The sequence below is a fragment of the Urocitellus parryii genome, chromosome 15 (assembly GCF_045843805.1).
Source record: "Urocitellus parryii isolate mUroPar1 chromosome 15, mUroPar1.hap1, whole genome shotgun sequence".
In the NCBI taxonomy this organism is placed as follows: domain Eukaryota; kingdom Metazoa; phylum Chordata; class Mammalia; order Rodentia; family Sciuridae; genus Urocitellus; species Urocitellus parryii.
Window position 1 is genome coordinate 3,756,484 of NC_135545.1, and position 12,501 is coordinate 3,768,984.

Genomic DNA, 12,501 nt, shown 5'->3' on the forward strand with positions numbered 1-12,501 from the left:
AAATTAATGTCTATTACTTATACTTTTAAGTAGAAGAATTGTCCAGAGAAAAATGGATCTATTTGATATAAACATATAGAGAAAAAGATTATGTCTTTGTTCCTTTGAAATCCACAAAAATCATGCAACTGTTGACTTTGCATTCATCTGTATAATACTCTAGATTAGAATATGGCATGAAGTTGACAGTGCCTTAGTCATCTCTAGCATGAAAATTTGCATTGCTATTGTAGTTTTCTGCTTGTTGAAATAGATCCACTGATTTATTCTATGTAACAACGTTATTTTCCCTGTATAACTTCTTGTGATCTCTACTGTGGATATTTTGCTAAAGCCTTTCCTCCTGCATTTCCTGTCTGAAAGTAGGTAGTATATTTTCTGTAATTTGTATAAGTTGGAAAATGTCTTTAAAATTTTTTCAAATATTTTATGTTTACAATCTTTCTTATCAGTAGGAATTGTCTGATATAATATAAAATGTTATCATTTATTAAAGAATTTTTCAGATTTTTGGATATAAAGAATGTGTTTCCAGTTTATATTCTTTGATGATCACTCAAGTGACAACTGTGGTGAAAAGTTTTGCCACATTCTTCAACTAGGGTTTTTTTCTTTTTAAAAAAAATTTTCAGTATGGATCCTCTGATGTACAACAGAATGTAAGGAACGAGTAAATGCCTTTGCAGAATGTTCACATTTGTAGAGTTTCTACACAGTGTGTATATTCTGATTCCTATGAGACCCTGAGTCAGAAATGAAGGTTTTGTGACAATCTTTACAATTCTAGGGTTTCTCTCCAGTATGGATTCTTTGATGAATACCAAGCTGTGAAGATTGAATAAAAAATTTTCCACACTCTTGGCATTTGTAAGGTTTCTCACCAGTATGGATTCTCTGATGCACAGCAAGATGTGAGGAACGAGCAAAAGCCTTTCCACAACTTTCACATTTGTAGGATTTCTCTCCTGTATGTGTTCTCCTATGCACATTTAAGGTTGAGGAACAAATGAAAGCTTTGCCACACTCATTACATTTGTAAGGTTTCTCTCCAGTGTGGATTCTCTGATGCACAGCAAGAGATGAGGAATGAGCAAAAGCCTTTCTACAACTTTCACATTTGTAGGATTTCTCTCCTGTATGTGTTCTCTTATGCACATTTAAATGTGAGGAACGAATGAAAGCTTTGCCACACTCATTACATTTGTGAGGTTTCTCTCCAGTATGGATTCTCTTATGAATAGTAAGCTGTGAAGAATGAATAAAAGTTTTTCCACACTCTTGGCATTTGAAATGTTTCTCTCCAGTGTGGATCCTCTGATGCTTTTTAATACCTGAGGAAGAAATGAAGGTTTTCCCACAATCTTTACAATTATAGGGTTTCTCACCAGTATGGATTCTCTGATGCACAGCAAGATATGATGAGCTAGAGAAAGCCTTTCCACAACTTTCACATTTGTAGGATTTCTCTCCTGTATGTGTTCTCTTATGCACATTTAAATGTGAGGAACGAATGAAAGCTTTGCCACACTCATTACATTTGTAAGGTTTCTCTCCAGTGTGGATTCTCTGATGAACAGCAAGAGATGAGGAATGAGTAAAAGCCTTTCCACAACTTTCACATTTGTAGGATTTCTCTCCTGTATGTGTTCTCTTATGCACATTTAAATGTGAGGAACAAATGAAAGGTTTACCACACTCATTACATTTGTGAGGTTTTTCTCCAGTATGGATTCTCTGATGCACAGCAAGAGATGAGGAATGAGTAAAAGCCTTTCCACAACTTTCACATTTGTAGGATTTCTCTCCTGTATGCTTTTTCTTAAGAATATTTAAGTGTGAGGAACAAATGGAAGCTTTGCCACAATCTTTACATTTGTACGGTTTTTCTCCAGTATGGATTCTCTGATGAATAACAAGGCTTGAGGTACATTTAAAGGTCTTTGCACAATGTTTACATTTGTATGGTTTCTCTCCAGTATGGAGTAGCTGAGGATGAACAAGTTGTGTGGAACACATATATGCTTTCCTACTTTCTTCAGAATTGTAATGTTTCCCTCCAGTGTGGATTCTCTGATGATAAAGCAGTTCTGAGGAAGAAATGTGGGTTTTGCCACATTCTTTGTAATTGTAGGTTTTCTCTCCCGCATGGATACTCTTATGCATCCTTTGATGTGAGGAACTACAAAATAAAGTTTTACAATCTTCTATTTCATGAAGTTTCTCTTCATTCTGGATGTTCTGCTGTTGTTCAAGATTTAAACTTGGTGGAAGTGATTCATCACTTGGTGAAAGTGATTCATCACATTCCGTGATTCTCCATGGATCTTCTTGGGTGCATATTGTATTAGGTCCAATTTGGTTTGGTGACTCATCAGGACTTTCCCTGTATTTTTCACCTGTATTTGTACTGGACATTTCCATGGTATTGATTTTCTCATGCTCTGTACACACTGAGAACTGATTGAATAATTCACCATATTTCTTACATTCATAAGATCTGTCTTTCCTCTGGACATTAGGATGGGTAAGAGCTTTTGGGAACTCATTGATGACTTTTGCACATTTCTCCCACTTGTCATGGTTCTGTGTAAAAGGACATCTCTGTGTGTTAGGTGGATCTGATCCCTGGTTAGGGTCTTCCCATGATTCCTTGTGCTCATGGCTCTCCTGTCCCACAGAACCTCCCTCCAATTTACTTAGGTTACATTGATCAGCAAATACCACACCAGTGTCATAACTGATGAAAATTTTCTCATAATTACCAATGTGTTCTCTTTCCTTAAGCATCACTGTGTTGACATTGGCCATCTGAATTTTATCCAAACTGTAGACATTGGAACAGAACTGAAGGAAGTCTTGATGCAGAAATAGTGAACTTTTGATGAACGAATTATCACTCAAATCCCATTGAGATATTTTTTTCATATTTTGGAATCTCTTGTCTCCAGCAATATTTGAATGACAATTCAAGACAAATTCACAATGTTTCAAATGATGTTTTGCATCATGAGCTACATTTCCTTGCTGGTTTTCTAAGCTGTTTTTCTCAGTGAAGGAATGTTTCATAAGTGGATCTACATACTTACTCCAAGAAGCATCTGAATCCACACAAATTCCTGACACAAAGTCACTACTTTGAGTAGATTCTTGATGTGCATCTTCTCTCCCAGTCGTCTCAGATGGAGCCACTGCACAGGGATAAGGTCCATGACATTCTGGCTCCCCTTTACACTTTCTCCCAATTTCTTCTTTAATGAATTGTATATTCTCAAGATTCTTAATTTCATAGCTTCTATTTCTCACTTGTTGCAATGATCCTTGTGTATTCTCCTCTGGTAACCATCCAGTAGTTTGCAGGGGAGACATAAATGAAAGAAAAGAAAGTTAGAATTTATCCTTCTTACTGGATTCACTTGAACATACCAATGCAACGTGTAAAATTCTATCAACCTGAGAATACCAGGAAGATGAAAAAATCAAAACCTTGACTGCATCCTTCCTCCATAAATATATAATCTTAAAATGTATGCATTGAACATGTTGCCTTACTGAATACTCTAGAAATTTTATTTTCAAGGCTGCGTGTGACAACTGTTGTTGTTGTTCCCAAAAGGGGGAAGGAGAGTTGTGTCTATTTCTCCACCACAGATACTTACCCTAAAAATTAGCAGAATACAATTAAGAGAGAATTCCAAAAACATTCATATAATTTCTTTCCTCCTTGGGTGCTTTCTGAAAAATCTGTCCCTGACATAATGTGCCAAAAGAAAATGGGTTTATTGTGGAATAATTGGTGAAAATTGCCAAAAGGAGGCAACTAAATAAATTTCCTGACTTAAATTCTAAAGAAATGGTGATTGGTGAGATATGTGAACAATGTGCCAAAAGAAAATGGGTTTATTTTGGAAGATTTCTTGAGTTAGATCAGGCATGAGGAAACGATTGTAAAAGGAACAGAAAGAATTTCATTGGGAGAAGTTGATTCAGACAAAATGAGAAAGAAAGGTAGATCAGCAATAGACATCCAGGAAAAGGGTCTCAGAGAAGAAATGAAGAAAGGGGATTGAGAAATGGAGCTCCTGAAGCAGCTGTTTCTCAGCACAATGACAGCCCCCTTACCAGGTCCCAGAAATGACCAACCCTACAATGTACATTCTCTTGGGCCAATAGACCCTCTGTTTTTCCTTTTGTCGATGTAATTTAGAAATCACTTTTCTACAGACTTGTGGAAGAAGGCAAATTAGAGGTGATGTTCCCCTTTCTGAATTCCATACCTAATCAATCATCTATAAGGAAAGATCAAGCTTACAAAAACCTATAGATAAAACACCTATTGAAAATCATCTCCTGAGAATGCTCCCACATTGTGAGCTTTTATTCTCTCTCTTTTCTTTTCTTCTTACATTTATTTTTCCTCTTCCTTTCTTTTACTAATTAAGTCCTAGTACGATGCTCTCACCCCCTGTGACTATGGATTTTATTCTTCAAATTTACAAGAAAAATAACCCATTTGACATCCAAACTCTTTTACAATAGGGAGATACTCCTTTGTAAATGAAAAATTACAGACACAAATATTTTAATGAGACATCTTGAGATCAGGATATAAAGTTTCAAAAGTCCCTACTAGTTTTGATTGGTGTCATTTTCCTTTGGATGAAGAAATTTTCTAGATTATAACAGGTATATTTTTGGTTAACTAATTGTTTTCCAATAGGCACATAAGAGTATATTTACTTTCCAGGTGTAGATTGATTTTTCAAAAGCAAAAGGAACTTGAGCAGTGATAAATCTATTTAATTATTATATATATCCCATCATAATATTTGCATAGCATTTTTTGATAGAATGTTTCAGATTCATTATGTTAGTATTTTTCAAGTTGAAAGTGTATTGATAGCTCTGGGAAAACAACTGTCTTCATCTTATTCCTACTTTGATGCTACCATTTTATATTCTTTCTGTGAAATCTCCCAAACCATCAAACCCAATAGGCTTTGCCACTAATGTATTTGAAAATGACATGACAGCACTATTATTACATTCCACGTAAATTTGAGATCTTGAGATATTTTCTTATTTCTGCCTTTTCACTTCTCTAAGCATTATACCCTTTTTTGACTGTCCCTGTTACCATAAATGATAAAATTCACTTTCTTATAATGGCATATCATTTCATTCTATGTGCTTCAGTGTATGTCTCTCTCTCTCTCTCTCTCTCTCTCTCTCTCTCTCTCTCTCTGTATACATTTCCTATTTATCATACTTACTTACAAATAAAATTTCAATGTTTCACATTGTGAATAATCATTCAGCAAGCATGGGAGTGCAGATATCTCTTCTACATTCTGAATTCATAACTAGTTGGTAAACTCAGTTCTGGTTTTACTCATCACTACAGTAGATGTGTTGTTCATTTTTGAAGAACTGTTCTACTATTAAATGTATAAAAAATCTACAGATGTGTTTTTCAAATGCCTAAAATTCTAAATACATAACAAAAACATTCAAAGAATATGGTGAAAATTGCCAAATGGAGGCAACTAAATAAATTTCCTGACTTAAATTCCAAAGAAATGGTGATTGGTGAGATATGTGAACAATGCAAAATAAATATCTAAGTGATCCACATAGAGCCAAACAAAGAAAAAAACATGAAATCAACTATCAACTAAAAAAAAATACAAAAATAGAGTAATTTTCATGCTGAAGAATGCAACTAGAAATAAATTTGAGAAATTCGTAAATACAGAATGAAACTATATTATAATCCAAGAAATCAATTCATTCAAACTGGAATAAACATAATGAAATCAGGGTTCACAAATTAAGCTATACACATTCTTGAAAATATAGCACTGTATTTCATTTTTATATACCAGTATAATGCATAAATAAATAAATAAAGTTAATAAATAAATATATAAACAAATAGGTCCCTTAATTAAGGAAAGACCACAAAAGAAGCAGATAGGGATCAGGAAATGGAGGATGGAAGGGATGGAAATTATCTGTAACTGAAAAGGGAAAACGTGCTTAAGGATACTTATGCATACAATCTCGAGTGCTACAACCCACACATTACCAAATACACACCAGGGAGCACACAGTAGCTTTGACAGATCAGAACTTTACTTCAGGAGGACACACAAAACAGCACCTCATAACAGGAAGTAATCTGACTGCTAACTCACAGATAATCAGGGACCATATTCCCTGAACCAGCAGAAACATAGTAGATATCTGAACACACCAAAGATTAGACTGACCTTCCAAGAATTATATCAGTCTTGACCTGGTATGATCAATACCTCCACACCCAAAGAAACAGAGATAAACCAAGTAAAGTTCCAAACCAAGAGAATGAAATGGAAAATCATATACAGCAGGCTTCCAGGACCCCAAACATACAAAATTTCAAAAGACCCACAAATAAGCACAATGTCATAAAAATGATTAACATGCAGACTAAGAATAACATTTTCAAGGCTCCCTGACAAAAGCAACACATATCATTGAGAGGGAAACCCATCTGATTTCTCAACATAGACCCTCAATGCTAGGAGGTCTTGCAATTATATATACCAATATCTAGAAGACCGCAGGGGCACATCCTTGTAATCCTAGATGATCAGGAGTCGGAAGCAGGAAGATCATGAGTTCGAAGCAGCCTCAGCAAAAGTAAGGCCCTAAGAAACTCACTGAGGCCCTGTCTCTCAATAAAATACATATTAGGGCTGGGGGTCCAGCTCACTGTTTAGGCACCCCTGGGTTCAAAACCTAGTACCCACCACTCAATAGAACCCAATATCTGAAAGAAAATGGAGGCCAGCAAAGAACACTATGACCTGCAAAATTAAGATTCAGAATCAAAGATAAATTAAAATTATTCCACAATAAACAAAAGTTAAAAGAATTCACCACTAGAAAGCCTGAAGAACAAATCACAGTCAATACTGCATTTCATAACGAAGAAGTGAAAAATAAGATAAATCCAGCAAAGAGAGAAACTACCCTAAAGAAATATACCTGATCAACATAGATGCACACATTCTCAATAAGCAAGTGGCATATAAAAACATATTCAAAACACAGTGCACCATGCTCAAGAATAGTTCATCCAAGGGATGCCAAGTTGTATCAACATGTCGAAATCAATCAATGCAATTCTTCCAATAAATAGACTTAAATACAAGAATCATATGATCATCTCCATAGATGTGGAGGAAGCATTTGACAAAATACAGCACATCTTCATGTTCAAAACCCTAGAAAAACTAGGGAGAATAGTAAAATAATCCAATATTGTAAAGTCATATAAGCTAAACCCAAGGCCTGGTTCATTGTAAATGAAGAAATATTGAAAGCATTTCTTCTAGAAACTGAAACAAGACAGAAAACCCTCATTTACCACATTTATTTAACGTCATCCTTGAAACTTGAGCCAGAGCAATTAGACAGAAGGAAAAATTTAAAGGAATATGAAAAGGAAAAAACGAACTCAAAGTATCACTATTTGCAGATGACATGATTAACTGTTTAGAAGGTCCAGAAGATTCCATCAAAAAATTATTTTGACTATTTTGGGTCTCTTATTTTTCTAAATAAATTTCATTATTGTTTGTTGTAATTCTATAAAGAATATCATTAGGATTTAAATAGGAATTGCATTAAATCTGTATGAAAATTTTGGTACTGTAGGCATTTCTGGGACTAGTAGATGAACTGAGCAAAGTTACAGGAGACAAAATTAACACATACATCAAATGCATTCTGATAAATCAGTGATGAATCCACTGAAATAGAACCTTGAGAAACCTCCCTATCCACAGTATCCTCAAAAAAGAAATGTTTGGAAATCAATCTAACAGAATAGATGAAAGCCCTGTATAACGAAAACTACAGAAGTTTAAAAAGAAATTAAAGCAGACCTTATAAGATGGAAAGATCTCCCATCCTTTTGGATAGGCAGAATTAACTAGTGAAGAATAGAAAGACAGAGGGAAGGAGAGCAAGGTAAAGAAAATGGAATGGGGCTAGAGAGGAGGGGAGGTTAAGAGGCACTACTAGAGATTAAATGAGAGAAAATTAAAGTCCATGCAGTTAGGATCAGATAAAAATGAATCCTATTCATGTGCAGCTATTATGCAGTATTCAAAACATGTTCAAAATAAATGTAGAAATGCAAATTCAGGACGTGTGCCATAGTGTTATATGCTAAGTTACTCCAATTTCCAGAAACATAGAATAAAATCTGCAGACCATGACCAAAAGTGAGTAAGATAAAATAAGTCCAAAGTGTTTTCAAATTAAGGAATTTCCAATTTTATTGGATATCCGATATCTGAGATCGTCCATACAGAGTATTCAGTCCTCTGAAATGTTTGGCAAAGCCAGGCAGTTGCCCTGAGGATGTGTCAGTGAAGCGTTGTGAAACAGAGGTGTTCTCACCCACAAAGACAAGGTTCCTGAAGTTCTCCAGCATCACATCCTTGTACAAAGCCCTCTGAGCAGGGTTTAGGCACTTCCACTCCTCCTCGGAGAATCTTATGGCCACATCCCTGAATGTCAGCATACCCTGAGAAGAAATCATACTTTGGTCATGTGTCCTGCAGCAGAGTTCATTTCCACCCCAACATGAGATGACACGTGTATCAGCTACAGTGTATCAAGTGTAGTACCCAAGGCAGCAGTGTTCACAAGTGGGTTTTGGTGAGGTGACTGGATCATTGGGGCTCTACCATGGAACAGGTAAATAGATGGATTCATAATTAATGGTCTATATGTAGGTGATGGAAACTTAAGAGTTTGGGTCTAGATAGAAAAATGTACCAGAATTGATTCTTTGAATGGTGTATTTATTCCTTGCCCTTCCTTACTCTCCCTGATGTTTGTCTGTCCAGAGTCCATGAGATGAGCTGCTCTGTTCTACTGTGGCTACCTTCCATGATGTTCTGTCTCCACAAAGGCATCCACGCAATGGAGCTGAACATGCACTGAGACCATGAATCTTGTCAAATAGATCTACCTTCCTTTGAGTTGATGTGTCCCAGGAATTTTGTTATGGCAATGGAAAGCACACCACCTAACTTAGAAAATAAATCTTAAATGTAATAAGATTCACTAACACACTATATAAAGACACAAATGCAGATGGTATCATTTCTTCAAAATTAGCTTTAATCCTATGCTCTTATGAAATATCAAATATAAAACCAAGACATGAACACAGGAATATATTTCTTGAAAGACATTTTTATGTCATACAGGATCAGTTGTGAAAGCAGAAAAGTAATGGTCAATTTGAAGTGTGCTCCAACCACCTTTCATGTTCAAAACACTAGAAGAACTAGGAATAGTAGGATCTTACCTCAACATTGTAAAAGGTATGTAAATTAAACCCCAGGCCACCATCATTCTAATGGGGAAAAACAGAAGTCATTCCCTCTAAAAACTGGAATAATGCAGAGATACACTCTTTCACCACTTCCATTCAAAATAGACCTAGAAATTCTTGCCAGAGCAATTAGAAAAATAAAGAAAAAATTATAGAGATACCAGTAATTACAGAATAGCTTCAAATATCTCTGTGTGTTGATGACATGATTCTTGATTTAGAAGACCCAAATCTTCACCAGGAGACTTCTAGAACCCATAAACCAAAACAGCAAAGTGGCAGCATATAAAAACAACACTCATATCAACTGCATTGTTATGCTCCAATGAAAAATCAATTGAAAAACAAATTAGGAAAACTCTTATAAACTCAATCTAACAAAAGAAGTGAAACACCTCTACAGTGAAATTACAGAATGATAAAGAAAGGAACTGAAGACCTAAGAAGATGGAAACATCTTTCCTGATTTGAATAAGCAAAATTAATATTGTATAAATGGCCATATGAAGAAAAATTTTTGATTTTTAAATACTACCAAAATTTTTAATTTTTAAATACTACCAAAATCTTTAGTTTTTATTTTGAATACTACCCAAAATTTTAATTCCTTTACAAATCTTAATGACATTCTTTATAGAATTAGAATCAGCAATCATTTAGTTTGGAAGTGTAACAGCCCCAGAATAGCCAAACCAATCTTCAGAGAGAAAATTAAGCAGGAAGCATCATAAAACCTGACCTTAGACTACAGACCTATCTTGACAAAGGCACCATGATGTAACCATCAGAACAGATGAAGACCAATGAAACAGAATAGAAGTCACAGAGACAAACCCACATAAATTCAAGTATCTCACACCAGACAAGTGTGCAAATCACATAGGTTGGAGATTTTAAAAGCCTCCTCAAACAATGGTGTTGGGACAATTGTAAATCCATATGTAGCAGCATGAAACCTAACCCCTTTCACTCACCCTCCACAAAACTCAACTCAAAGTGCATCAGACACACGTGCATTAGACTAGAAAACCTGCACCTACAAGAAGAAAATGCAGACCATCACTCAACATGTCAGCTTAGGAACAAAATTCCTCATCAAGCCTTGTAAAGTACATGGAGCAAATTTGAAAAAATACCCAATAAATGGGGTGGCATGAAAATCAAAAGCTTCTTCATAGCAAAGGATACAACCAGGAATGTGAACAGGGCACCTACACAATGGGAACAAAATCTTTGCCACCCACATCTCAGATAATGAATTAATTTCCAGAAAATATAAAGAACCCCAAAAGCTTAAGACCAAAAATACAAATAACCCAATCAATAAATAGACAAAGGAACTAAACAGACATTTCTCAAAAGAAGAAATATGAAGTCAACAAGTGCATAAAGCATGTTCAACATCTCTGGAAATTAGATGTATGTTAAAACCACACTGAGCTCTCACCTCACTCAAGTCAGACTGGATTTATCAAGAATACAAGTTAAAAAAATATTGGTGAGGATATTAAGAAATGGAACACTCAAAGACTGTTGATGAGACTAAGAATTAGTGCAAACACTCTAGAATGCTGTGTGGAGATTCCTCAAAAATCGAGGAATGGAAACACTGTCTTTACCAGTCCTTGGAATATATCCAAATAAGTTAAAATTTGAATACTACAGTGTGACACAGACATATCAGTGTTTACAGTGGCTGAATTTGCAATAGCTCCCATATAGATCCAATGTAGGTTCCCTTCAACAGAAAAATTGATAAAGAATGTGTGATATATATGAACAATGGATTATTACTTATCCATAAAAAATAATGACTTCATGTACGTTTGCTCATAAATGGATGGATGGGAAGACCATTGGCCTAAGGGAAATGACCAAATTCCGCAAATCCCCAAAACCAAATACTCTTTCTGATGTGTGGATGCTAAGCTGTAACAAAAAGGGAGAGGAGGAAAGGATGTATGTTCTGTGGATTAGACAAAAGGAAATGGTGGAAGGGAGGGGGTAGAGAAATAGGAAACAGAGTAGATTGAATCTGACAAACTTTCTATTTGCATGCATGAATCTTGCACAGGGAATCTCCACAGCATGCTACATCCAGAAGACTGGGATCCTAGCTAGAATAAGATAAATTCCATGTTTGTATAATATGTCCAAATTGACTCTACTCTCAGGATTCACTAAAAAGAACAAGTAAAAGTAAATATTAAAAAAGCATTGTTCTCCAATATTGATGTGCACAGATGCCATGTTAGATATGTTGAAATTTGGCCACACCTCAAGGAGATGGATGGTTGTGCCTAGTCTTCACTTTGCTAACAAGCTTTCAGGTGAGGCTAGCAGGTCAGTTTTCCATTTCCACCTTATCCTTCCTAAGGATAAAGAGAAAACTTGCAATCTCTCACGTGAGGAAATCATCCCCCTCCCATAAAATACACTGACATAAAATTCTAAAAGAGGAAAATTTAACCCATGAATCCTGCATAATTAAATGTGTTATATTTTAAAAGATCCTTAGCTGGATGTGATTACACATGCCTGTGATCCTAGCAAATCAGGAGGCTGATGCAGCAAACTGCAAGTTCAAGGCCAATCTCAGCAATTCATCACACCCTGGTCAGAAATGAAAATTAGAAAGGGCTGGAGATGGAGCTCAGTGGTAGAGCAGCCCTGGGACTCATGACAATTATTGCACTTTTCAAGATGGCCATATATGTGGCAGATAGCCCCTTAACAGGGTGAAGTCCACATAGACTCAAACAACATGCAGTCAAGGGTGATGGACACAGAGGGCAAGCACCCCTGCCAAGGTATCAGTGGGCAAACTGATACTAAAAGAGTAAACCATAATTTAGATCAACTATTAAAACATCATTTTATGCATCATTTTAGGACAAGTGTTCACCAACTTTCAATATTTGTTCTCTTCTGAGGACCTGAGAGAGCAAGTCCCTTAATTGCCCAATTTCACATAAATTTATGAGTTCTAGGCAATAAATTCCATCCCTTTTCAGCATAAATTTTTCTAAGGTTTGCAGACCAAAACCCCTGGCACATTCACATGGTCCTACATCCTAGGTGTGCATTCATCACTGACCTCTGAG

The 12,501-nt window shown here is 35.7% G+C and overlaps 1 protein-coding gene across 1 annotated transcript; it reads right to left on the bottom strand.

Annotated features, from left to right (window-relative positions):
* Positions 1–783: 783 nt before the first annotated feature.
* On the bottom strand, positions 784–8,593 carry LOC144250347 (uncharacterized). The gene is given in 4 exon segments (XM_077792996.1): positions 784–1,986; positions 3,550–3,578; positions 6,252–6,311; positions 8,452–8,593. Coding segments are annotated over 4 exon segments (1,434 nt in total).
* Between the last annotated feature and the right edge of the window lie 3,908 nt (positions 8,594–12,501).